The 25,840-nt window shown below is 61.7% G+C and overlaps 3 protein-coding genes across 5 annotated transcripts; 2 read left to right on the top strand and 1 right to left on the bottom strand.

Annotated features, from left to right (window-relative positions):
• Window positions 1–3,195: 3,195 nt before the first annotated feature.
• On the top strand, window positions 3,196–13,200 carry E4F1 (E4F transcription factor 1). 3 transcript variants are annotated; one of them, XM_059415630.1, is made up of 14 exons: window positions 3,196–4,069; window positions 6,403–6,554; window positions 7,385–7,490; window positions 9,668–9,861; window positions 9,949–10,069; window positions 10,170–10,331; window positions 10,423–10,589; window positions 10,873–11,082; window positions 11,367–11,475; window positions 11,634–11,851; window positions 12,066–12,264; window positions 12,351–12,441; window positions 12,563–12,625; window positions 12,705–12,723. In XM_059415630.1, the coding sequence occupies exons 1-14, from the start codon at window positions 3,904–3,906 to the stop codon at window positions 12,721–12,723; spliced, it is 1,977 nt and encodes a 658-aa protein (XP_059271613.1). In that variant the 5' UTR covers window positions 3,196–3,903. The 3 variants fall into 3 exon arrangements, with proteins under 3 accessions (XP_059271613.1, XP_059271611.1, XP_059271610.1); XM_059415628.1 differs by having other exon boundaries at window positions 3,198–4,069; window positions 11,370–11,475; window positions 12,351–12,493; window positions 12,705–13,200; XM_059415627.1 differs by having other exon boundaries at window positions 3,199–4,069; window positions 12,351–12,493; window positions 12,705–13,200.
• Window positions 13,201–13,302: 102 nt separating this feature from the next.
• Window positions 13,303–17,315, top strand: DNASE1L2 (deoxyribonuclease 1 like 2). The gene is given in 7 exon segments (XM_059415635.1): window positions 13,303–14,454; window positions 14,545–14,633; window positions 14,738–14,821; window positions 14,894–15,041; window positions 15,044–15,172; window positions 15,313–15,564; window positions 15,906–17,315. Coding segments are annotated over 7 exon segments (900 nt in total). The 5' UTR covers window positions 13,303–14,310; the 3' UTR covers window positions 15,960–17,315.
• Window positions 17,316–17,421: 106 nt separating this feature from the next.
• On the bottom strand, window positions 17,422–25,361 carry ECI1 (enoyl-CoA delta isomerase 1). The gene is made up of 7 exons (XM_059415634.1): window positions 25,255–25,361; window positions 24,996–25,109; window positions 22,321–22,448; window positions 20,104–20,250; window positions 19,073–19,194; window positions 18,809–18,987; window positions 17,422–17,687 (listed from the first exon to the last, which is right to left on the bottom strand). Exons 1-7 carry the CDS (start codon window positions 25,304–25,306, stop codon window positions 17,521–17,523), a joined length of 909 nt encoding a protein of 302 aa, XP_059271617.1. The 5' UTR covers window positions 25,307–25,361; the 3' UTR covers window positions 17,422–17,520.
• Window positions 25,362–25,840: the final 479 nt, after the last annotated feature.

Here is a 25,840-nt window from a genome sequence, read left to right as displayed (position 1 = left end):
GCGCGTCCGGTGTGCCGCGCAGCGGCATAGACGCCCGGGCAAACGCGGCCCGGATCGCGCCGGGGCCTCTCCGTCGAGGCAGAAAGCTGCCTGGCGGCCCCTCTCCAGGCTCGAGTGATCCCCTCCCCCGGCCACTTCCCCGAGCCTGTCGCCGCGGGGTGAGTCACAGCCTCCCCTGCCTTTCCAGATGGTCTCAGCGCCGGGACGTAAGCACGGGCTGCTCCTGCGGCTCAGCAGCCCGTCGGTGGGGCCGTCCCGCCGCGCGCGCTCATTGTCCGTGCGTTGTCCTAAGAATACACCCCTGTGTGTCTGTTTCGCAGTTGAGCGACACTGTGCGGTCTCCAGGTTGGGAGCGCTGTAAATAATACCTGCATGGACGTTCTGGTTCCCACGCAGCCATTCGGGGACCCAGGCACTCATTTCTCTTGAGAGAAGTCTACTTGGGAGGGGAGCCGCAGGTTCACACCGGTAGGCGCTCGCTTGTTACTACGCTCCATCGGGCCAGGTAGCAGAGCTCTGAAGGGTTTCCTGAAAGTCTACCCTGTGCCAGGCCACCCACCCTCTCAGCTCCCAGGGTGTCAACCGCTGCTGTTCTCTTGGACCCCAGATCTCCATAAAGTCAGCTTGGACCCCCCCCCCCCACAAACCCATGAGGTAAACCAGTGACCTTAGTTCCTTTAGGGCCCTGCTTATTTACACCCGGCTTGTTTCTGTTGGTCTCTGCCGGCCCGGGAACTCCTGGAGGACGTTTGAAGGGCCATGGTCCACAAGGGCAGGGCGTGCAGAATATTCCTGCCTGATGTACCCATTACCGACAAGGGGAGACTTCCTCCCTGCCTCTTCCCACTTAATTTTGGTGTGGAGCTGACTCTGGGAAGCACCGGATTAGTTCACTACCCAGAAGCATCTAGTGTATACACTGACCAGAATAGGAAGTCTTACTGCTGCCCAGCCACCGGCCAGCTTGGAAAATACTGCCCAGTTGTTTTGGTTTCCTGGGCATCCAGTAAACATCTAGGCGCCGAGCACTGCTCCTTACCTGCATTTTGCTGTTGGATGAGAAGGCCCTAGGAGGCAGGGACTGTTTGTGTCCCCATTCATGGATGAGAAGACTGAGTCACACAGAGTCACTAGCTGGACAATGCAGAGCTGGGATTAAACCCAGGTGACTCCAGAGTGGAGCTGTGTCACACCTGTTTGACTTAACATTCCCTGGGAGTTGTAGGGCCTGAGCCAGCGTAGTGGGAAGGACGGAATGGTCTGGAGCAGGAGAGGACATTGTTATGGATGAGGTCCTGCCAGAAGCTGGAAGGGATGGTGCACTTGGTACACTTCATGTAGGTGGGTGGCGGGGAGAAGTAAGGTGTGAGATGCCCTGTGTCTGGATGGGAGATGGGAGAGGAGCACCCCACGATCACGGGGTGTCCCCGACACATAGTAGATGCTCACTGTATACCTGTGAATGGTTGGTGCCAGGGTTCCCCCCTTGAGGAAGCCCTGCCTGCAAGCTGAATGGGGCATAGATGGAGATGGCCCAAGAACAGACTCTATTTAATTTTAATAGCCTTGCAAGGACTTAAATTGTATTAGAAAATGCAAGCAGCAATTGAATCTGTGTTTTCACAGATGGTTTTGCTTCTAATGAGCCAAGTAAAAATGGGAGTCATTGAAAAAAAGGATTCAAGTGGCAAAAAAAAAAAAAAAAAAAATGGTAACAATCTAAAAATTCTTCAACATGGGGTTGGTTAAATAAATTAAAGTACATCCAAAGAACAGAGATTGAGCAGTCCTCATAAAGGGGGCTGGTGTTTCTGTGACCAGAGCATTGAATGTCAAACAGTGTGCAGCTAGAGCCCATGCTGAGGGCTGGGTGGGACAGGAGGAGGCCATCTGGGGGCAAGGGGGACTCTGGTTTTTCTGTCTTCCACTGGCCACTCTCCCTTTCAGAGACCTCAGGCCTGTCCACTGGCCTGCCTGGGCTCTGGCTGAGGCAGGACATGGGAGTCACTGGATCAAGGGGCCCTTTTCCGACTCCTGGGGAGCCTGACATGGCTCTGGAGCACACAGCAGGGCAGGCTGTCTCCCCTGGGTCAGCTCCTCCTGGTCACCCACACGCAGGCTGTCCTCTCCACCTTTGAGACCCTTCCCCACTCCATTATCCTGGGTGCTTACTCAGTCTCTCTGACATCGGTTCCCCTAGTACTCCTCAGCACTACCTGAACTGAGGTGTCGTCCTGGTCCTCCCTCCCCAGTGCCCCTGCCACATGCCCTCACCTGTTCTTCCTCTTGTTGGTCCTACTCAGAGACCATCCATCTGGGATCTCCCTGCTTCTGTGGTCCTTTCTCTGCACAGTAGCCAGAGGGATCCTTTTGAAATGCTGTCACTCCATCTGCTTAAACTCCTGCAACAGTGAGCAAGTCCCCTGCAGAAAGCAGCCTCACCCTTAACCCAGCCCCACCTCCAAAGATCTGACTTGTGCTTCACACATCCCTTGCTCCTGCCAGGCTGAGGGTCCCCAGGGCCCCAGCTGGGCATCCCCGGCATGGAGACAGTCTCTGCTTGGTGTCCTTCCCAGGGCAGAGCTGCCCACTCTCTGCCTGGGCCCTTGTGTCTCTGCCTGGTCTTGCCTGGAGACCAGCCTTGCTGGAGGAGACCAGCTCTGATTCATCTGAGTCTCTGGCATCCAGCACTGGGCTGGGTCACAGAAAATAACTGAGCTGGGAGAGCACACCCTGTGGGTTTCCAGCCCATGGCTCTGGACAGACTTTGAGTCTCCAGTCTGCCCTCCGGCAAGCATCCTATCAGTTCTGTGCCTCAGTTCTTCCTCTTCAAAATAGGGATGGTTGATATCAAATGAAAAAGTCCTGTATAGCACTTAGCTTCAAAGAGAGAACTAAAGACTGTCTTAGAAAGAATAAAAGGAGTTTGTCTGCACGCGTTCATGGTAGCATTATTCTTAATAAGTATAAAAGGTGGTAACAACCCAAATGCGGTGCATGAATACATTCTGGTCTATGCAGATAATGGAGTATTATTCAGCTGTTAAAAAATGATGTATGGTCATGCTACAACGTTGATGAATCTGGCAAACATTATGCTAAGCCAAACAAGCCAGACCTAAGAATACATGTGTAATTCCACTTAATTGAGAATGTCCAGAAAAGCCAAAGCCAGACGGGCAGAAAGTGGTTGCCAGAGACCGGGAGTAGGGGAGAACGGGAGTGCTAAGGGGACAGGTTTCCCTTTCCTTCCGGACAAGGTTCCGGAACTAGATGTTGCTAATGTTCCCACAATACTGTGAATGCGTTAAATGTGACCAGTGGTAAATCTTGTGGGTATTTATTACAATTTAAAAGAAATGCATTAGTGTAGAAGGGTTAGTGAAGCTACCCGAGAGCCAACCCCAATTCGGGTTCTTCCTTGTGACCCGACAACCAACAAGGAAGGTTCTAACCCGAGGCGGTAGGGCCACGGCGGTGAGCACCACACTACTTGTCGGAGCGGGGGCAGTGTCCCGCGGGCCACCCGCCAGCCTCTACAATCCCTACGGGTCCCCGGCCCGACAGCGATGCGAACCTAGCCCTCCGCTCCTCCCGCGGGGCCGCGACCCTACCGCACTAAGCCCCGCCCCGAGGGACCGCCTCTGACCCCGCCCCTTCGCCTCTCTGCCCTCTCCACTCTAACCACGCCCCCGATCAGCCCCGCCCCGTGCCTTCTCTCCGGGAGTCTGCCGTCGCCTCTGTCGTTCCAGGCTCCTCCTCCTAGGCTCCGCCCCGCCGGCTGTCTGTCAAGCCGGTCTGGCCCCGCCCTCCTCTCGTCGTTCTCTCTCGCTCTCCTCAGCGCGGCCCGTTGTTATGACGACACGGTCGTAAATCCGCCATCTTCCTGCGGCGCGTTGCGACATGGAGGGCGCGATGGCAGTGCGGGTGACGGCCGCGCATACGGCAGAAGCCCGGGCCGAAGCCGGGCGGGAGGCGGGCGAGGGCGGGGTCGCGGCGGCGGCGGCGGCGGCGGCGGCCTTGGCCCCTGGCGGCTTCCTAGGCCTCCCGGCGCCCTTTAGCGAGGAAGGTAACAGGGCCTGACGGGGCCTGACGGGGTCGGGCGCGGCCGGGATGTGGACAACTAAGTCCTGGCTGGAGGAGGCCCCGATGGCCTGAGCTGCGGACGCGACAGACGGTCCCAGATCCCGGTTCCTTGCGGACCTCCCGGGTCCCCAAGGGAGTCCTGCGTAGCCCTCCACGAGCCCTCCAGGCTTCCTCAGACCCTCAGGCCTCTCCTGCGGGGCGCCCGTCACCCCGCGGGCCTCAAAATCCACTCACGGATATTCACAGGTGGCCAGGCCTCCGGAGCTGCCCGTGGAGGCCTCTGCCATTGCCTCCACGGCCAGCCTGGCCCCTCAGGCTCGCGGTCCGGCCTGTCTTCGCCTGTATGGGCACGGCCCTGCTCTCCTCTGGGCCCTCTTCCACGGCACCTGACGGGCCTCTAGAGCCCTGGCTGGGGTGGGGCTGGAGGCTGGAGGCTGCCGGGGGCGGGGCTCCGGGGGTCCGGGCTCCGAGCTCGCCCCTGGGGCCGCAGCAGGGCCCAGTGGTGCGGAGCCGGTGCTCTGCAACCAGCCTGGGAGCTCCGGCCCGGATCTGCTGCTCTCTGGCTGGTTGACCCTGGGCTGGTGAGCTTCCCTTTCCCTACAGAATGGGGAGGGTGCTGCTGCTGCTAATAACGTGTTAAGCACTTACCCCGCATTGGGCGCTTTCATCTTAAAACCAACTCTGGAGGCTCCTACTGTTGTTGTTGAGGTCCAAAAATGTCAAAGCGGCCAGGTCACCCAGGGAGTAAGTAGCAAGACTGTGTGACTCCTCTGCCAGGTCCCCTAACTTCTGGGCTGTGCTGCCTCCCAGGGCTGTGGTGACAAGGAAGATAGAGCAACGTGGGGACCCGCTGAGCCAGCACACCCAGGGCGGGCCCGCAGGTGCCCTGATAGCTTTTCAGACAGGAGTGTCTCTGTCCTCAGCTCTCCAGCTTGGCCCGAGAGGAGGTGATATTGGGGTGGTGGTCTCTCTCCCCACAGAACTCCTATTCTCAGTACATTGTTTTCTTAGCTCCTTCTAATTCCAGCTGGGGGAGGGAGGACCATTAGAGGCAGTGCCACCCCGGAGAGGGATCTCTTTTTCGATTGCCATGCCCTGCTGGGCTCGCCCTCAGTCCTGTCCGTGTTGTGTGGCACGGCCGGTCCCCTTCTGCGTTGGATAACGCTGAGTCAGACTTGGCCTGCCCGGTGGGACAGTTAAGAGGGTGGTGGGCATCTCAGTGCTTGGCTCATGACCGTGAGCCACCTGGAGGGGACGGTGGTCTTCTGTGGGACACTCATGGCTGTGGTTTAGGCTTTCCTTTGCTCATTAGTTCAGAAGACGTTGACTGGGCTCCTTCTCTGTGCTAGCCCTGTGTTCGACCTTGATGTGGGACCACATGTGAGGTGGTGGGAACTGGTGAACTTTTGTGGAAGACTTTTATGGATGCACAAGGGACATCCCCTCCATCCCATTGTGCAAATGGCAGGCCTTCCAGTGAAGACCCTCAGGGTCAGCCTCTGGTCCTAACACTTCACCAGCAGGGTGGCCTTGAATCTCAGGTCATTTTTCTAGAATGAGAATAGTCATCTTTATTTCCCCAGGGTGCTGGCTGGATTTGGTGACATCCCCAGTGAGGTGTCTGGCACCCAGTAGGGATTCAGTGAGTGGGAAGTCTCTTCCATAGGACCTGGGGCAGCCACTGGCTGGTCAGCCTACATGGTGAGGGGGCTCAGGTGTGATGTTCCTGGGGGTGTGGAGCCCCTCTGGGAAGTTTCCCCCCAAGTGTCTTCAGGAGAACAGAACCTGTTCAGAAACAATGAAGCAGCAAGTCAGTGGGGAAAGAGGGTTATGGGTCAGGGTGTGCTGCCTCTTTTGCATTTGCTGAGGGCTGGCCTCTCAGGCAAAGCCCTGCGGGCTTCAGCGCACTGATGCCCGCTGCACTGTACACTGTAAAAGGCATTGGCCCATTTTACAGACAAGCAGATGGACCCAGAGGTGCCGAAGGGCATACAGATAGCCCAACAGTCTTAATCCCCCACTCCCCCAGACTGGCATGGGCGGATCCCCCCACCTCCTAGCTGCCCCTGAGCCTCTGTTCCCTCATCTCTGAAGTGGGGGCTAGGGATACACAACGTCAGTGGGTCTCCGCAGCCTACCTGTATGGGACACCCAGCTGCCTGCTGGGTGCTGCCCTCCGTGCCTCTCTGCAGAACCTTGGAGGATGGGGGTTGGCATCCCGGGCCTCCATGGGAAGCTGGGGAAGCTACCTTTGCTGCTGATGGCCCCCCGGGCCTGGAGGCCTCCCGAGCCCCAGTGACCACAGGTTCTTTGCAGATGAGGACGACGTGCACAGATGTGGCCGCTGCCAGGCGGAGTTCACTGCTTTGGAAGACTTTGTTCAGCACAAGCTCCAGAAGGTGTGCCAGCGGGCCACCCAGGAGGCCTCTCCTGCAGCCCCTGCTGCTGGTGCGCTGCTGGGCCAGGAGGTGAGCGCCCACCCCCGCCCTGCACATACCTGTGCATGTGTTTGCTGCCCCCCGGGGCTCCCTTGACAGCCAGTGGGGTGGTGAGTGCAGCTGGTGCCTTGCGGTGAGCTCCCCCCAGCCTCTGGCCGGAGCTTGTGCAGTTGAGGTCCCTCCTTTCTTGGAACCTCAGGACCCGAGGACCCGTCTTGCCTCAGGGCTTGTCTCCTGCTGTGTACACACAGTTCCTCAGGATCCCACCAAGGGTGGGAGCCCCCTTATCGTGAAAGTGGCTGACTTTGTGGCATCGTGTGCATGCTTAGACTACACACGTGGTCTTGTTAAGGGACACAGCACCCTCACTCTCATCATCCTCATCGTGTAGACTTGGGAAAGGGGCTACCTCAGGTCATCACAGGGAGTGGCCCAGAAGTCGCAGGGCTCACACCTGTCTCACTCTGACCCTGTGCCCTTCCCCAGCCCCTCCCGGTGGTGCCCTTTCCTCCAGGAAGACCCCCAGTCACATGTACCTGAGGCTCTTTCCCTTGCTCCCCTGGCTGGGGCTGGTGGGGCCACCTCCCCCTGGAGCCCTTCTCCACAAGGGTGCTTAGTGCTCTGCGTTCCGCCCATGGTGGCCAGTGGCGTTTGAGTGATGGTGCTGACCCCTTAGGCCTGGAGTGGAGGGACCAGGTGGGAGTCAGGCTCAGGGCAGGGACAGGAGAGATGCTGGAGGAGATGAAAGGCCCTACCACAGCCTTTCTGCAGGGACATAAACCCAAGCCTTCCTCTCCAAGCCAGGGGCGCTCTGGAGCCCCACAGCTGAGTCCTGTGTGTCCCCTGTCCCCCCTCAATAGGTGGTGCCAGCGGTGGCGAGCCCGGAGGAGCCCATCACTGTGGCCCACATCGTGGTGGAGGCGGCCGCTTTGACAGCAGACATGAGCCACACACCTGACATCGTCGGTAAGCCAGCACGGTCCCACCGTGGCTGTCCTCATGTCGCTTTCCGCACAGCTGTTGCTGACCTGTCAGCTGTCTGTGGTCAGCACTGGAGGCTGGGGACCCTTGCCACCCTGTCTCTCTGCTCGCCTGAGAGCAAGGCCTGGCTGAGGAGGGCCGAGCACCGGGCAGCGGGCCCTGCTGGGAGAGGGGAGGCGCACGGCCTATACTCAGAGTCCTTGCTGGGTGTTCTGTGTCCTGCTGCTGCTTCCCCAGACTGTTTTTTCCCGGGTCCTTCTGGAACCTTCGCTATTTTTCTACCACCCCCGGTCCTGCTCCCTAACCCGTGGTTGGCTCTGAAGGGTCAGGTTGGGGGAGCTCGGGACACACTTGCTGCTCCAGCTCTGTCCTGACCTGCTGTCTGACCTTGGCCGTCCCCTCCCGTGTGGGGGTGGTGACGCGTGCCCTGATGCGCACCTGGCTTTTATGAGCGTGTGGAGCCAGGTCAGCCTCCTTGTGGCTCTTTTTAAGTTCGGGTGCTCTACTGAGGTAGGAGAGGGGTGTTGACAGGGCTGGACTGGGCTGGACTGGGAAGGGGACCCTTCAAAGGGCAGCCAGGGGCTGGGCGTGTCCCTACAGGGAGGGAGGCTGGGGAGGCTGTAGTCAGTCCCTGGCGCTCTGCCGGGGCAGGAGTCTTGGCAGGTGTGTGAGTGGGCGGCCTGGCAGGTGCAGGTTTGGGCAACAGGAGGAACTCGGCCTCACGAAGCCCTAGGGACATCTGGGGCGGGAAGAGAGACGGAGGAGACCTCAGGGCGGGGAATGTCAGAGTAGGCTTTTCTGCTGAAGTCCCGCTTCAGGGCGGCGGCAGGACATCTGTCCCGCTCTCGGTGCTGTCTGACATTCCTGTGGACGGGGACGTTTGCCTGTGCTGCTTGGGGACAGGACTGTTGTCATGGCGGAGGTGGGGCTGGGCTCTGGCTCCGGCACGGCATGAGTGGTGTCATGTAGGAAACAAGTTCCCTGGGCTCAGAGGGAACCTACAGGTTCCGGACCCCTGGCCCGCCAGGTCCCTTCACAGCACCCCAGCCCCCAGCCGGCCCACACCTGCTGCTCGGCTGCTCTGCCCTGAGCTTGGGGGGCTCCTCTCCGGCACCTCCTGCCTCTCTTGCCCCCTTGGGTGCCCCAGATGTCCCCTTGATGTCAGCTGCTCATTGGTCCAGGTCAGCTAGAGTCTGAAACAGCCAGTTGCTGGCATCTCAGGACTCGGGGTATCTTAGTCCTTGCCGGGCCGGGGGCCTCAGTGGGTGGCGGCTGTGGAGGGGTGCCTGTACCAGGCCCTCCTGCCTCTTCCCTGCGGACAAACTTGAATTTCCTCCCTGGACTCGGGCAGCCACGTTCCTTCTTCCTTGACCCCTCCATCCACTGCCTGTTGCGCCACGCTCTGTCTCAAGTCCTTGTTTGGCAGAAGTCCGGGTCCTTTCAGAAGTTTGCATCTGGGGCAGAGGAGAGATAGAGCTCGGACGCGTCAGCCAGGGCACGGGCGAGAGATGCCCCTAATTATTTCTGAGTCACAGCGCTTCCGTTCTGTTTGGGAGAGTGGCTCGTCAAAACACCGCCCGCCTGACTGAGATAGTTCCTAAGGGTGGCTTTATAGCCGGTCCCCACACGTTATTTTTAAGAGCAGAAATTGTGAAGTGTGTTTACAGCTTAGCTTTGCACGTTGTCAACATCTCTTCATCACCCGTGAGAGGTGCTAAAGCCCGGCCTCCTCCCTCGGGCAGTCCCAGGTGTCTAGGAGTGCTCGCGCCCCCAGATGTGTCCCCGGCCCTCCCGGCCTCCAGACATAGCGGGCAATCCCCAGGGGGCAGTGAGCAGGGCAGACGGCTCACCCCCATCTCCATGCTGGCACTCACTTGTCCCCGGGGGTGGCAGAACCCCTGCCCACATCTAGTCCTGTGCCCCTAGACTTAGGAGGGGGCACCATTGCTCACGCTGGGGCTCCTCGCTGGAACCGTTTCGGGGTCCTGGAGTGCCCCTGGCGGTTCTGCAGACTCAGACAAGGCGCCTCCGGCTCGCAGGGCAGGTGTCAGGCCCCAGGGCGGGAGGGTGGTCTGGACAGCTGCACTGCCTCCTCCCGGCCCGCCTGGCAGTGTTCCCAGTGAGGGATCCGAGGTGGCTCGGGCTGACCAGCCTCTCTTCAGGCAGTGGACACATCAAAGAGGTCATCGTGGCTGCCGAGGCAGAGCCAGGGGACGGCGAGATGGCAGAAGCCCCGGGCAGCCCCAGCCGTCGGGGGCCTGTGCTCGGCGGGGAGGGCCAGCAGGCTCAGGTGAAGCTGCTGGTGAACGAGGAAGGCCGCTACGTGTGTGTGCTGTGCCACAAGACCTTCAAGACGGTGGGCCCCGGGGCTGCATGCGGGCGGGCCGCCTCCCCCTCCTGCTCCGGCAGCGCCTGAGCCCCACTGTCCCCCCCCCCCCCCCAGGGCAGCATCCTCAAGGCCCACATGGTGACCCACAGTAGCCGCAAGGACCATGAGTGCAAGCTTTGCGGGGCCTCCTTCCGGACCAAGGGCTCACTCATCCGGCACCACCGGCGGCACACGGGTGAGCCAGGCGGGGACCAGAGGCTATGAGGCTGTGGCTCTGGGCGCGCCTTCCCTGGGGCCGCTGGCCCTGCCTGGAGCTGACTCCGTTTTCTCCACAGATGAGCGCCCCTATAAGTGTGCCAAGTGTGGGAAGAGCTTCCGGGAGTCAGGTGCACTGACCCGGCACCTCAAGTCTCTCACCCCATGCACAGAGAAAATCCGCTTCAGCATGAGCAAGGATGTGCTTGTCGGCAAGGAGGACCCGCCTGCAGCCCAGCGAGGTAGGGACCCCCTGCCCTGACCCTGGCCGCTGGCCTGGGGGCCACCCTGCTGGGCGGGCTTTTTCAAAGTTCTTTGGCTTCTGCCTTGAAGGGTCTGGCTCCACCATGGGGACGGTCCCATCTTCATCAGTGTCGGGAGAACCTATGGAGACCTCGCCTGTGATTCACCTGGTGACAGATGCCAAGGGCACGGTCATCCATGAAGTCCACGTCCAGATGCAAGAGCTGCCCCTGGGCATGAAAGGCCTGGCTGCAGAGGTGCGGGCCACCCTGGGGAGTGGCCTTTGTCTGTCCACTGCCAGGCTCTGTTCTGGTCACTGGCTCCAGTGGGAATAGGACCGACCTGGCCTGCCTTCCTGGTGCTCAGTCTGGAGGCGGCACCCCAGTGGCCAGAGGACAGCAAGGGGCCGGGGGCAGGAAGAGTAAGGGTGGGGAGCGCGGGCTGTGGGGCTCCTTGAAACGCTCTTCTGAGTACGCACAGTTTGGGCCCTGCAGGGTCTGTCCTGTGCAGTGGCTACAAGTGGGGACCGTGTGCCTACAGCCCCCGGGCCCTGAGGAGCTTCCCTGTTCCAGTGAGAGTGGCCGTGAGAACCTGCTGCACCAGGCCATGCAGAACTCCGGCATTGTCCTTGAGCGCGTCACCGGAGAGGAGGGGGCCCTGGAGCCAGCCCCTCCCGCCGCACCCAGTCCCCAGGCCCTGGGAGACGGTACCCCAGAGCTGCCACTGCTGGAGGTGGAGCCCGTGGAGACAGTAGGTGCCTGCGCTGCCGGCGTACTTCAGTGGGGGCTGGACCCCAGCTACAGGGTCACTGGTCCAGCCCAGCGGCTACCTCCCTGCTGTGTTCCCTGTGGTGGAAAAATCGAGCCCCTTCTGCAGGAACTTTGTTCCCTGTTCACTGCCTTCCCGGGGCTCATGATGGAGTTTGTGGGACCGGGGAGGGGAGGCGGTTGCCATGGGTCTGTTCTCCTCAGTACTGCTGGGGTCCCACCCACAGTGGGTGCTGGAAGCGTGCTGTGGCCACCCCCCACCCCCAGCAGGTGGCCAGTGGGGCCTCCACTGTGCCCAGGACCCACCCGTGCCCTCAGTGCAGTGAGACCTTCCCGACGGCAGCCACCCTGGAAGCCCACAAAAGGGGCCATGCAGGTGGGTGTCGAGGTGCGGAATGGGGGGTGGCAGGGGGTGTGGCACTGGCAGCAGATGGACCTTGGGTGTACAGTGGGGGGCTAGGTTGGTCCCTGGGCGGTCAGCAGGCAGGAGGCCCTCGAGGGACAGCCCTGGCCTGACCTCACCTATAACCCCAGGGCCAAGGCCATTCACGTGCGTGCAGTGCGGCAAGGCCTTCCCCAAGGCCTACCTGCTCAAGAAGCACCAGGAGGTCCACGTGCGTGAGCGCCGCTTCCGCTGTGGAGACTGTGGGAAGCTCTACAAGACCATCGCCCACGTCCGTGGCCACCGGCGTGTCCACTCTGATGAGCGGCCCTACCCGTGTCCCGAGTGTGGCAAGTGCTACAAGACCAAGGTGGGACCCTGGCACCTGACCCCCATGACCCGCAGGCTCCCCTGTCCTGGGCCAGATCCCAGCGCCCCCTTCCCCATGTAGCCCCTCGCCCCTCCTGCCTGGCCTGGGCCCTTTCCCTCAGCCCCTGCTTTCCCTCAGCCCGTGGCGGGGGTGGGAGAGCCGCATACTGAGCCTCGGCCGAGGCCAGGTGGGTGCTGACGGTGGGGCCCCACAGAATGCCCAGCAGGTGCACTTCCGGACGCACCTGGAGGAGAAGCCGCACGTGTGCCCGTTCTGCAGCAGAGGCTTCCGGGAGAAGGGCTCCCTGGTGCGGCACGTGCGGCACCACACGGGGGAGAAGCCCTTCAAGTGTTACAGGTGTGGCCGTGGCTTTGCCGAGCATGGCACGCTTAACCGGCACCTGCGCACGAAAGGTCAGGGCCGCCGGGCAGCGGCGGGGGGTGGCGGTGGGGGCGGCCGGGAGGGCCACAGCGCTGCTGACCAAGCCCCCCGCCCCCAGGGGGCTGCCTGCTGGAGGTAGAAGAGCTGCTGGTGTCCGAGGAGAACCCCACAGCAGCCGCCACCGTGCTCGCCGAGGACCCGCACACCGTGCTGGTGGAGTTCTCGTCCGTGGTGGCGGACACCCAGGAGTACATCATCGAAGTGGGTGTGGGGCCGCTGGGGTGGGGCTGGGGCTCAGAACTACCAGGCTGACCTCTGTCCCTCGTCCAGGCCGCTGCGGATGACGCAGAGACCCATGAAGCCGCGGAGATCATCGAGGGCACCCAGACGGAGGTGGGGGCCAGGGGAAGGGCCGGAGGGGGTGGCCTGGCACCTGCCCCACAGCCACCTGCTGAGCCGCCTGCCGCCACAGGTGGACAGCCACATCATGAAGGTGGTGCAGCAAATCGTGCACCAGGCCAGTGCTGGGCATCAGATCATCGTGCAGAATGTGACCATGGACCAGGAGGCAGGACTGGGCCCAGAGGCGGCTGCAGCCGACACCATCACCATCGCTACACCCGAGAGCCTGACAGAGCAGGTGGCCATGACGCTGGCCTCGGCCATCAGCGAGGGCACTGTGCTCACGGCCCGTGCGGGCGCCACTGGCACCGAGCAGGCCACTGTGACTATGGTTTCATCAGAGGACATTGAGATCCTGGAGCACGCCGGCGAGCTGGTCATCGCATCCCCCGAGGGCCAGCTCGAGGTGCAAACGGTTATTGTCTAGTATGGCAGCCGGCAGGCTCCTGAGCTGGGGCAGGGGCAAGGAGACATAGAAGAGGAGGCATAGAATTCAGGTGTTCAGAGCGGGTGTGGGAGTGTAAATAGTTTTTTGTTGCTTTACAATAAAACACGAAAACCTGCCACTTGTGATGCCACTGCCCAGGCAGCTTCCCCTGGGGGCCCCCACCAGCCCTCCCCCTGCAGACTCAGGTACCTGGCCACCCCTCCCAGGGCTGGCACTGGAGCTAGGGCAACCGGGGTGCGTGGGTGTCCCTGGCATGTGGACGGGCAGCCTGCTGCCGCCGCCCTGCCCAGCTGGAGTCGTGACCCTGTCTTCCCCAGCCCCATGGAGGTGGGCGGAAGGGGGTGCTGCTTCACAGCCTCCAACCATGGGGCTGTTTGGGGGGGGGTGCACAGGCAGGGGACCAGGCTGGAAGGCCAAGGAACCATGACCTTTTATCCAGAGATGACAACGAAGAAGCAGCAGGAGACCAACCAGGAAGGTCTTTAATAAATGGACTGCCTGCCTTCCCTCAGGAGGCACCCCTGAGGGAGGGAGATTCTGGGTGACCTAGTTGGGGGTGGGGGGTGCGTGGATAAGAACAAGGGCTGGACCTTGGGTGGCCGGACCTCTCATCCAGTCTGGACACAGTTTCGCAGAGCCGGCAGGGTCATCAGGGTCCTGCTTCTGATGGTCTTCGTGCCAGCGCCAGCTCAGGGTGGATCCCCTGCCACCTTGCCCCCAGGGCTCTCCCTGGGAACCGGAACCAGCAGTTCCAGTGTCCATCTCTGCAGAGGGGGTGGGGCCAGAGCAGTGTAGCCCCTCCCTGGACGAGGGCCTCAAATACCCGCCTGGGCCCTGGCCTACAATTCCTGCCCCACCAAACCTGAGGCGTCAGTCTCCTGCCACAGACACACCCCCAGCCTGAATCTCCGACCTTGATCCTGAGTCTCAAATACCGCCCCATCCACATCCCAGGTGAGTCTGGGGACTGGGCTGACCAGGAGCCTAGATGGGGGTGGGGTCCCTCTATTGGAGCCTCAGTTTACCCAAGGAGTAGAATGGCCATGGTAAACCTAGCACACCACTGGGGAGAGGTGGAGAGGCGGGGGAAGGATCCTCCTTGGACCTCTGAATCACAGGTCCTTGCCGGTCCCCCAGGGCTGAGGCACAGACGGGTAGCTTGGTGTGTCTGACTCCAGGTCCACACTCAGGAGCGCATCTGTCCCTCCCAGCCCACCTGCTCTCCGCCATGGGTGGGCCCCAGGTCCTACTGGCCGCGCTCTGGGCCCTGGGGGCCGCAGGAGCTGCCGCGCTGCGCATTGGAGCTTTCAACATCCAAAGCTTTGGCGACAGCAAAGTGACGGACCCGGCCTGTGGCAGCATCATTGCGCAAGTGAGGCCAGGGACCGGGGGCGGGGCAGCAGCTGGGCCTCCCGGGTGAATCCACCAGGCGTGACCCCGCATCTGCCCGTCCCTCCCCCAGATCCTGGCTGGCTATGACATCACGCTGGTGCAGGAGGTGCGAGACCCAGACCTGAGCGCTGTGTCCGCTCTCATGGAGCAGATCAACAGGTGTGGGGAGGAGGGGCGGGTGGATAGGGCCCAGCGTTCAGAGTCCAGGCCCGGATATGGCCTGGACCGTGCCTTGACCCGGTGCCTGGCCCGTGTCTCTGCAGCGTGTCCAGGCACAAGTACAGCTTCGTGAGCAGCGAGCCTCTGGGTCGGGACCAGTACAAGGAAATGTACCTGTTTGTTTACAGGTGAGGGGCGGGGTCCGGGCACGCGGGGCGGGAGGGGCCGGCTCAGCGCGCCTACCCGCCTCGTTCCCCCAGGAAGGACGCGGTGTCGGTCGTGGACACGTACCAGTACCCGGACCCGGAGGACGCCTTCAGCCGTGAACCGTTTGTGGTCAAGTTCTCTGCCCCCGGCTCAGGTGAGGCCCCCTCTTCCCCGGGAAATCCCGCCCCCCGCCCCGCCTCTGACCCGTGCCTCCCGCAGCTGCCGGGGAGTTGGTGCTCATCCCGCTGCACGCGGCGCCGCATCGGGCCGTGGCGGAGATCGATGCTCTCTACGACGTGTACCTGGACGTGATCGACAAGTGGGGCACGGACGTAAGGCCCGCCCCTGCCCCTGTGCGCGCGTGCGGGGGGGTGGGGCGTGCGGTGCGGGAAGGGTGCGCGTGTGTGGGAGGGGGCTGCGCGGGGAGGGCTCGGCGCCCGAGGGCTCAGCCCTGGCTCCGCGGTCCCTGCAGGACTTACTGTTCCTGGGCGACTTCAACGCCGACTGCAACTACGTGCGGGAGCGCGACTGGCCTTCCGTCCGCCTGCGCAGCAGTGAGGTCTTCAAGTGGCTCATCCCCGACAGCGCTGACACCACCGTGGGCAACTCGGACTGCGCCTATGACCGCATCGTGGCGTGCGGCGCGCACCTGCGCAGGAGCCTCAAGCCCCAGTCGGCCGCCGTGCACAACTTCCAGGAGGAGTTCGGCCTGGACCAGGCTCAGGTGAGCGCTGGGGCGGGGGCGGGGGCGCGCCCCTCCCTGCATCAGCGCCCCAGAACACAGAGCCCTTAAGAGGCTCAGTTCTGGCTGAAGGGATCGTCTGGGATGGCAGAAGATGCCCTTGCCTCTTCTCAGGGGTTTGGGGGGGAGGGGTGTCTCCAGTCTGGGCCCCAGCCCACCTGCAGGCAGCAAGCACAGTGGGCTCCATCCCTGGCCAGCATAGGGAGGCGGGCAGCACAGGGATGTAGGCAGTGGAGGCAGTGAGGGGTTGCTCATTTTCCTAGGTGGGGCCCGAGGGAGGGCAGGCTGCCCAGCAGGGGGCTCAGGCTCCGCTTCCTCTCCAGGCCCTCGCCATCAGTGACCATTTTCCTGTGGAGGTGACTCTGAAGTCGCATTGAAAACCCTCAAGGCCTGGTCTGGGAAGCGGCCTCCAGACTCAGGCCAGGAGAACAGTCCTGCAGGGCTCCTTGTGGGGAGCTGGCCAGCCTCCAGCAAGGCTGAGGGCAGAGCTGGTGGGACGAGCGGCTAGGAAACATCACAGGACCACGCAGTCTGTTTGCCCATCTGTGAAATGGGCTACTCCGTCTACCTCCCAGGCTTGTGAGGAGTGGCCTGCAGAGCGCTGGGCACAGGGCAGTGCTCAATAAACTCGAGCCGGTGCTCAGCCAGGACCGCGTGCTGGTCGGCTTCAAGGCCTCCACGTCCTTTCTTAGGACTCGAACCCTCTGAGGCCCAAACTTTGGTCCCGCAGCCCAGTGGGCCCTGGGTCCCTGCCCCTATGGGACAGGGTCGGCCTGGCCATTTTATTCCCTGCTGGGGACGGATGATCCCAAGACCAGGCTGGCTTTGACATGCCCGTCGCTTCCTTTCATTGCACAGACCACAGACACTTCCAAACACCGGCTGAGTGCGCTTGGGGTAAAAACATAGCCACAGTGTTGATGTGCAAGGCCAACCTCCCAGCCCCTGGTGTCCCTCCCGCCCCCCAATCCTGGGGGCCTGCAGACTTGCAGACACCTGCATATGAGGGGCCCCGTGCAGTAACGCAGGAATAGGCAGTCAGGAGGCCCCGTGAGTATGCAGCTCTACAACGTGCAGGGAGCCCTTCAGTGGTGAGCAGGCTGGACTCCTCACACGGCCCAGGCAGGTGCCACCCACACACCTGACGTGGATGCAGAGCCCCTTCATGGGGCCAGCCTGGGTAGGGTCCTTCTCGGGAGCCCTGGGCTGGGCCAGGGCCGTGGCCCGTATCCCGGGAAGCCTGTCGCCTGGGGACTGGGAATGTGTAGAACTAGGGTACGGGGGCCCAGTGAGGCTTTTGGTTTTGGAAACAACTCCACTTGGTGGTGGGTCTGCGAAGAGGCCTGAACTGTATGGAGGAAAAAGCTTTAAGAGTCTGGACAAATCTAGTGTGATCTTTCCAAAGACAGACCACGGGTCCTGCAGCACAGACAGACTCCCCAGGTCTGCCTCCCCCGCCCCTCACCACGCCCCTTCCCCCTAGTCTCTGGACCACTGTGCTCCCTCAATCTCAATGGGCAGATGTGGTGGCCAAAGGGCTTTCCTCTGGGGGGTTCTCTATGGGTCACCAGCCTAGGGGTGCACCCCCAGCAGTCAGGCATTTGGGTAGCCAGGGATGGGATCATGCAAGGATTTCGCTCCACTTCTGCTCTGGTAAAGGGGACGCTCAGCAGTGATTGTCACTGAGGTCCAGAATGGCCCGGCCTGCCGGTTCAGGATTCCCACTGAGGCCCTGCCCACCTGCCAGGTGGAAAAGGTGCTTGTGGGGGGCAGTGACCCTTGGGACACCGGCTACAGGGAACAGGGCCTACTGAGATGATCAGCAAACGAAGCCGGCAGTACGTTTACACTGGAAAACAGCTTGTTTAAAACTGCTCGGAATCTGAGGGCCCTGGGGGGGCGCATCCGGCCACAAGCCCCATGGAGGCAGCCCTGCCCTTAGCTTTTCTTCTGTTTGAGCTTCTCTAAGTAGGCACGCAGGGCCTTCTGGATGGCCTCTCTGGAGATGAAGCGGACGAAGTTCTGGATGTCTGCATCGCGCTCCTTGAGCAGGCGGTCAGCTGTGGGCTTGCGCATTAGGGTCTTGGTCAGCTGCCGGGCGTGGCCTGGGAAAAGGGCCGGAGTGTGAAGGCGCCCCCCCGCCAACGCCGCGCCACTCCCCTTTCTCAGAGCACCCAGCGGAGGCTCTGGCAACTAACACATGGAAACAAGGCGAGCACCAGCCTCTCCCCACCTCCCCGTCAGAAGCACAGGCGGTGACCCTGCGAAACTGCTGCTTACCCTGTTGTGCTCACCCCCTGGTAACACAGGGGTACCTTCCAGATCACTAAGTACTCATTCTCCACACGGTTGGGTCAGCGAGGCTGGCCCCCCACAGGGAGCTAAGAATGGTTTTTACATTGTTTTGGAATTGAAAAAAGGACGTTTTGTGGCATGTGAAAATGATACGCACTTTAAGCATCAGTGGCCTGTTTCATTGCAAACAGAGGCGCTTGCTGGGTCACAAACTCTTTGCATGCCCTTGGGCTCCAGCATCATGGTGTGGCTGTGACCGAGTGACCCACAGGGCCAGCCATCTCACCCCTGGTCTCCATCAGAGCGGATATAACCAGCCCGATTCCTATCGACAGACACGTGGCCCGTCTCCGACAGCCTGTGCAGCAGGTTGAAGGGTGAACCTAACCAGCGGCCTAGAGTCTGTGCACGGGACCTTATTTGGAAAAGGGTTTCTGTGGATGAAGTCAGGGTGGGATCACCTTGGACTCAGGGTGGACCCCACACCCAACAAGTGTCCTGACCAGAGAAGGGAAGAGGGGAGACTGGAGACACAAACACGCGGGGGAGGCCACGTGGAGGGAAAGCGACTGGCGCAACGCAGCGACAGGCCAAGGAGTGTCTGGAGCCACCAGAGTCTGGATGCGGCGGGAAGGAGCCTTCCCTTTAGCCCTACCGCCTGCCCAAACCTGGATTTTAGACTCCTGGCCTGCAGACTTGGAGGGAACGCACCGCGGGGTTCTACGCGCCTCCCCACTCCCCAGCGTTGTCCGCTGTGTGCTGATTGGATGCGGTGGCCGCAGGACTAAGTCGGTCTGCATCACAGATGCATGTATCTAATGTGCACATGACCCCCTTCCAGCAGAAGCCCCTGCTCTCACCAGGAGCCCCAGGCTGTGGGGCTGCTGGCTTTGCCCGCCTGCCCGAACCGGCCCCTCCCTGAGCTCCTCACCCGGGATGGCCAGCCACTGGGCCAGCACTGACCGCGCGGCGCTCTGCACCTGGTCTTCGGGCACAACCTGGTCCACCATGCCCACCCGGAGCGCCTCCGCGGGTGGGAAGAGCAGGCCCAGCTGCAGGGCGCGCTCCGCGACGCGGTGCCCGACGGTGTTCACCAGCGTGTCTTTGAACCTGCAACACATCAGCTCACTGGGACTCCCAGGGGGACCAGCTTGGCCCTGTGCCAGGGGAGTGCGGGCGCAGCCCCCAGCCTTACCAGAAGGGGGCGATGATGCCCAGCAGAGTCTCGTTCAGGCCTATGGCATACTTGGGGTTGTCAGCCAGGACCCGGTAGTCCGAGGAGAGGGCCAACAGGCAGCCCCCAGCGGGGCTGACTCCCTGTGGGGGAAGAGATGCCACCTGGCTGTGCATGCTGTCCCCATTGCGGGGTGTGGGGGTATCCCAGAGAGGCAGGTCCCAGGGAAGATCCACCCCCCACCCCAGCCCCCCAGCCCACGGTGCTATGCCCACAACGGCTGGGCTGGGCGGGCACGACGGGCCCTCGGGCTTGGCCAGCGGCTCTTGGGGCCAGAGAATTACTCTGCCCAGAACCCTCCCATCAGGGTTGCAAACCGCCTTTATTTTCAGTTTTTTTTTTTTTTTTTTTTAAGATTTTATTTATCTATTTGACAGAAATCACAAGTAAGCAGAGAGGCAGGCAGAGAGAGAGGGGGAAGCAGGCTCCCCACTGAGCAGAGAGCCCGATGCGGGGCTTGATCCAAGGACGCTGGGATCATGACCAAGCTGAATGCAGAGGCTTAACCCACTGAGCCACCCAGGCGCCCTATTTTCATGGCTTTTGCCGGGATGCTAAAACACTGACAAGTACTTAACCAAAGTGGCCATGACATGTCCCACCACATAAGACCCATCTCCATCCACAGCAGGACATCCCAGGAACCCCAGACTCATGCACCCTCATCTCACGCACCCCACGGCCTCAGAGACAGCAAGCTGCTGTCCGTTGCACCCTGTGGAGTCTCCAGCTTGCCAATCTTCCCGTTTGCTGGCACAGACCCTTCTGCACCTAACTGGACCCCCACGTTGTCAGGCACGCGGCTTCCTGAGCCTGAGCAGCCCCTGTCTTCACAGGCCAGGTCAAAGCCGTGTTTCCAAAGATGAATCTGATCCTGTCCTTGTGCCCCTGCCCTTGTCACCTGGTCATGCTGACCTGTGCGCCTCGGGGGGGGGGGGGCTCCCCTGGCCCCTGGTTAGTAAGCAAGGTGGCTGGGGCGCAGGGACACTCACGTTGATAGCCGAGATCACCACCAGGTGGGACAGGTAGAACCGTAGCCACAGCTCCTGCACGGCCTTCCAGTACTCGGCGTAGTGTGTGGGGTCCCTCCCGCACATCTCCTTCAGGTCCAGGCCGGCGGAGAAGATGCCGGGGCAGTCCTGGGGGCGAAAAAGCCAGGGGCCCTGTCCGAGTCCATCCCCTGCCTGCAGCAGGTCCCCAGGGCCCAACAGGCGCTCCAGAGGCGGTGGGGCTGAGGTCGTGTTCCCCGGGGGTGGCAAGCTGGGGCCTCGGGGCCCATGTTCTGATGGCTCCCCAAGGTCAAGCCAGCTACAGATGACAGGGCAGGCCGGGAGGGGCTGCTGTGACAACACAGCAAGGCAGGAAAGGGACGATGAACCAGGAAGCCAGACCTCTGCCCTGGGCTGTCACACATGAGACAAATGCTGTGCAGCTGCCACTGGGCCGCGACAAAGACCCCAGGGGAGGGAGGAAAGCAAATACACACCAGCAGACGTAGCTGGGATAGGGGACGGTGGCCCTGCAGCAAAGACCTGCTGGCCCAGAAGGGGGGAGGGGGAGGAGTACGGTGACTGAGCAGTCATCACGGGAAAAGCGCACTTGTGGGGCTCCCCCAAGTGCAGTCACAATGTCCCTGAGCAAATAAGAACGAGACGCTCCCGTGGCTGGAGCTGGGGGGGTCTAGGGGCCGACATGCCCTGTCCCTGCTCCATGAACAGGCCGACAGCCACGTGTCTGTCTCCATAGAGTCGGGGGACAGGTGGAGTACGAGAGAGTCACAGGCACCGTCCCTGCATCCTCGTGCCAAGCGACAGGAGCAGGCTGCGAGCAGGGTGCTGGATGCGATTCCTTGCAGCCCCTGCGCCGCCCCTGGAAGCCACCCTCTTGGGTCCCCGGCCCATGTTTCGCCGTGGCCTGGCAAGGCCACACAGCCTTGTGACTGCCTCTTGCGGACGTCCCTGCGCTGGGTCCTGCCCCGCCGAGGTCCCCGCCGTAGCCCGGCATCCCTGGCACGGCCTAGCCCCATTGAAGCCGGCCCACATCCTTGCGCTTGGGGAAAGTAAAGGTGAAGAGTGCCGCTGCGGCCGCAACACAAGGCACCGTCGTCCTAGCGGGGGACGTGCTCTGCACCATGACCATGACGGTGAGATTTCGGAGACTCCGCCAACGGTCTCCGGTGGGCCCAACTGTGCCTTGGAAAAAGACACAGACCCGCCTTTACCCCCAGGACCTATGAATGTGACTGTCCTTGGAAACAGGGTCTTGGCCGCTGTGATCAACAGGCAATCAATCACAGGAGAGCAAAGGTCCTTCTAAGGGGAGGGACATTTGGACAGAGAGACACATGGCAGGAGAGACCGGAGGACAGGAGCCCTGGGACCCCCCAGCAGCTGGAGGAAGCAAAGAGGGAGGCCCAGGAGAGAATGCTCCACTGGGACTGTGCACCCAAGCCTGCGGCCCACAGTTCTATGTCCCCATAACCCCGCAGCAGCAGGCCTGTTGCAGGCCACCGCCTGTTGTGGGCCCACGGGACAGGACCCTGCTCAGGACTCGGCGGACACACAGCCTAGAGCACAACACTGACCCATCTGCGGGCAGAGCACGTGGGCTCCAAGGGACGCAGGCCAGTGCCGTTCCCCACCCCCACTAACTTGGCACCACCGCGAAGCCGGGGAAGCAGAGGGATGAACGCCTGTCTCTGCGGCACTCTCGGCCTCAGGGCACGAGAGAGAAAGCAGCACGCTCTCAAACTACACCCTAAGTGGAATATTTCCAGAAATCATCTGGAGCACAACATTCCCAGGCATGTGCAATGTGTCCAGGTGGGTCTGCCGCAGCTGTCCCGGGCACCCCCACGGTGAACCAGCACAGAGGAGCCCTCTCTCTGCAGGCCGAGGCTCGGCAAACCCTGGCCCCTGGCTCCCAGTGACGGTGCACATCAGGCCGCAAGAGCCCCACCCATTCAGCGAGGTGACCGCTCTGGGCCATACCCGGTACAACCCCAGGGTCTAAGGGAAGCAGGTGCATGCCCGAGGACGCTCCCAGCCTTGGCGGCAGAAGCTGGGACCACCTGCCTTTCACAACGGCTGAGCTGAGACCTCCTCCCGGGGCTCTGTGACAGGGAGGCCCTTCTCCTGGGGGACACACACGTGCTGAGCAGCCGGCGCCCAAGCTTGGAGCCTGAACTTGGGCAGCTAACGAGAACCCACCGACGTGATGATGATGGCGTGGAAGGCCTTGTCGCTCTCCAGCTTCTCCAGGCTGATGAGCATCTCGGTCAGGAACTCCAGGCTGAGGCTGTTCACGGGCGGGTTCCTCATCTTCATCACAGCGAACCCTAGTGTGAACGCGAAGAGGGGAGAGCACACCCATTCAGCCTGCACCCTCGGCCTGGCCACAGCCAGATCCACCCAACAGAAATTCACCCTTTAAAAGTGGACCATTTGGGTCGTTAGTGACCCGCAGTGCCAAATGACCACCACCATCTAGTTGTAGAGTGGGTCTATCCAGAAGAGAGGACACTGTGCCCATCAATGGTCACCGACCCCCCCCCTCCGCCCCCGGCTCCTTGCAGCCGATGGTTTCTGTGCCTACGGACTCATCTATCCTGGCCATCTCCTAGAAAGGGAAGCGTCCAATCTGTGAGCTCTTCCATATGGCTGCGTTCCCAGAGCACTGCGCTCTCAAGGCTGACCCTAGCCGCAGCGTGGGGACCCCACGCTGTGCATCCACTTCCGCCTTTTGGCTCTTGGGAACCACGCTGCTGCAAATGTTTGTGCACCAAGCTCTGCTCATCCTTTCCTCCCAGGTGCGTGCTCCATCCCCGGGAGGAGCAAACGGCTGGAGTTTCTTGGAGGGAGGGTGGTGAGTGAGCAAACTCTCAGAGCAAGGAGGACCTCCCTCAGGGTGCTCTCGTTCACGCTTGTTTACGAACAGAGGCCACAAACACGGGTGGCCGGATGTGGAGCTGTCCCCGGTGCACTCACTCGTCCGCCAACGGCTGCTGGCTCTGCTGGCTGGGTCCCTGTGTGCTCACTGCCTGCCTGACGACAGACCCCGAGGGCTGCAGAAACACAACCGTTCACTCCAGACTGACAACTAAGTCCCGGAGGCAAATGGGCTCCCTGGATGCCTCTGACGAGGAGTACTGACTAACCTGCTGGTGGCACACCTGTGTGCACAGAAGCAGCAATGGGCGTGCCCAGAAGCAAGTTTCTGAACTGGGCTCAGAGCAGTTTCTGAGGCTCACTGGGTTTTTTCTTCCTGGAGAGTGCAGGAGTGTGGGCGGCGGTGGGGAGATGAGGGGGTGGGGAGGTGTGCGCATTCATAGCGACCGGAGAAGACAAATCTGACTTCTCTGTGCCTCCCTGGACAAGACAAACTGAAAAGCAGAGGAGGAGGGCCCGGAACACTGGGCCTGCTTCCAACAAGTTCCTTGGCTGAGTGCGGCCAGACTCTGACTGTGCCTCAAAGCGCCCATCCAGGGAGTGAATTGCAGACACCTGTGGCAGTCACAGCCCTCATGACCTCTGGGCCCGGCACCCAGGCTCCCCCCTCACCCGCTGCCCCACACACTGCTGTCCCCATGGTTACAGCTATGTCCTCCTGCCAGGTGTGTGGATAAGACTCACAGCAACACTGTGGACAGAGCTTGGCTGGAGACCCTTCCCCACTAGAGCGTCTGGTCCCTTTGCCCTCTCCTTCCTCCTGCATCTGGGGTTGAGACTCCGTGCCCAGCATGGAGCCCAGTGCGGAGTCAGAGTCAGAGATCAGGGCCGGTGCTGAAATCCAGAGTTGGACGCTTAGCCACCAGGGCCTCTGGGGCAACCTGAGGGTGACTGGGTTTTCATAGGGCCTGCTCTAGCAGATTTGAGGCCACTGAGGAAAGGTAAATAGGCCAAAGGTGAACATGCATTAAGGAAGAGGACTTTGGGTGAACCTGGCTGTCCCAGGGTAAGCAGCCCCAACCCTGAGCCAGGGCAGGGAGGGGGGCTGAGGCTGCAACTGGAGGCTGCCCGAGCCCCCAGCACCAGGCCTCTGTCAAAAGGCCCCGTCCGCCAGCGCGCCCGAACTATGCCCATCTCCGAGGACAGGCTTTTTCATGCCCCAGCGTGGGAGCCTTCTTACTTAAAGGAAACCTACTTCTCTCTGAACAGTGCTTTTTCTACCTTCTCTGTCCCTGCTGCAGGTTTAAGAGATGCTCTGATGGGAGCTAGGGGTGAGTGAGCAGGGACTGCAATGTGGCTGCTGGCTTTCTTTAGTAAAACGGCTCTGTGCCATGGTGAGGGTTAAGGAAGAAACACTAAAATATTTTATTCCAAAATACTTTCAATTCTTTTCTTTTTTTAGATCTTATTTGACACAGAGAGAGGGAGCATGAGCTGGGGGAGGAGCAGAGGGAGAAGCAGGCTCCCCGAGGAGCCCAGAGGTTTACCTGGGGCACTGGGATCACCAGCAGAGCCGCAGGCAGATGCTGAACGGGCTGGGTCACCCAATTAAATAGTTTAGATAAAGGGACACAACCGTCAAACTTCACAAGCCCAAGCCTTTTAAACTTCACAGTGACTTGGGGGGGGGGCCCCCTCCGGGGGGAGCGCAAAACTCTAGCTTCCGCTCAGCTCACGCGTCCCGGGGTCACGCTCAGCGGGGAGTCGGCTTGGGATTGCCCCCCACCCCCCGCCCTAACTAGTAATGGACAAAAACGGGGGGAGGCCGCACGTAAACCACCTACACGGAGGTTCCTCAAGATCCGAATGCAAAAGAAATGTGCTCAGCACTGCGCTGTATCGCGGCCCGTGGGCGTCCAGAGGCCCCCCGGGAGCCCGGGAAGCCGCGTGGAGGCAGCGCCGCGCTGGGCCGGACCTGCGGTCCCGGGCGCGCTTACCTGCCGCCGGGTCAGGCTCCACCAGCACCCGCGGGCTCCCGAAGCACCGCACGCAGTCCCCGCCGCCGGCCACCGGCCCCGTCCGCCCCGGGGTCGCCCCGGGGCCCCGGACCCCTGCGAACGACAGCGTGAGGCCCGTTAGCCTCGCCGCCCTCTGGCCGCGACCCCGCACCCCCAAACCCCGGGCCTCCTCCCTGTCCCCGAGCCTCTCCCCCGCCCACCGACCCCCCCGCCGCGGTCGCCCCCCTAAGTCACGCACAGGGTCGCAGCAGGGAACGCGTCAGGACGCGCATTCCTACCGCCAGCGCCATCTTGACCCGTCAGATTGGGGTCGCAGCCGGCCCGGGTCCACGCCTAGCCCCGCCCTTTGCGGCCCGCCCCTCCCAGGGGCCATGCGCCCGCAGCCCCGCCCCACTTGGCTCGCAGGATTTCAAGGTCGCAACGCTCCTCTGAGCCCATGGTCAGGAGGCGGGTGTGGGCCAGGCTACTCCCCACACCGGCCGCGGACCGGGTGCTGCGCCTCAGTGGCACATCGGGAAGTGAGCTCGCTTCCCGGGCTGTCCAGGCTAAGATCAAATCCATCGGGCAGCACTGCTGAGACCACAGCTGGCCGCTCGGAGTCCCAAGAGGTTTGTGAGCTTAGGCAGTGACAAGGGACTTTGGGAAAGTCCCAGCTATTGAGCAGCAAAGGCAACTAGAGGACACCGAGGCTGTTGTCGGGGCACGAAGCCAAGGGGCTTCCAGGGGCTGCCTCACATACTTGGGGAGGGGGCACAGTAATCAAGCTGGTGGCCGAGGCAGGTGTGGGGGACTAAGAGCAGCCCATCCACCTCCCTCTTCCACAG

This window comes from Mustela nigripes, chromosome 11 (genome assembly GCF_022355385.1).
Source record: "Mustela nigripes isolate SB6536 chromosome 11, MUSNIG.SB6536, whole genome shotgun sequence".
Classification (NCBI taxonomy): domain Eukaryota; kingdom Metazoa; phylum Chordata; class Mammalia; order Carnivora; family Mustelidae; genus Mustela; species Mustela nigripes.
The sequence above is the reverse complement of the archived record's forward strand: the minus strand, read 5'-3'. Positions and strand labels throughout refer to the sequence as shown.

Bases quoted from the DNA above. Each gene is read 5' to 3' on its own strand.
- E4F1 (XM_059415627.1), top strand. From the start codon at position 3,904: ATGGAGGGCGCGATGGCAGTGCGGGTGACGGCCGCGCATACGGCAGAA. The intron at 12,265-12,350 runs GTCAGGGCCGCC...CCCCGCCCCCAG, and splicing joins CCGGCACCTGCGCACGAAAG to GGGGCTGCCTGCTGGAGGTA. The intron at 12,626-12,704 runs GTGGGGGCCAGG...CTGCCGCCACAG, and splicing joins TCGAGGGCACCCAGACGGAG to GTGGACAGCCACATCATGAA.
- ECI1 (XM_059415634.1), bottom strand. From the start codon at position 25,306: ATGGCGCTGGCGGTAGGAATGCGCGTCCTGACGCGTTCCCTGCTGCGA. The intron at 25,110-25,254 runs GTGCGTGACTTA...TGTCGTTCGCAG, and splicing joins GCGTTCCCTGCTGCGACCCT to GGGTCCGGGGCCCCGGGGCG. The intron at 17,688-18,808 runs GTGAGGAGCTCA...CCCTTTTCCCAG, and splicing joins CCAGTGGCTGGCCATCCCGG to GCCACGCCCGGCAGCTGACC.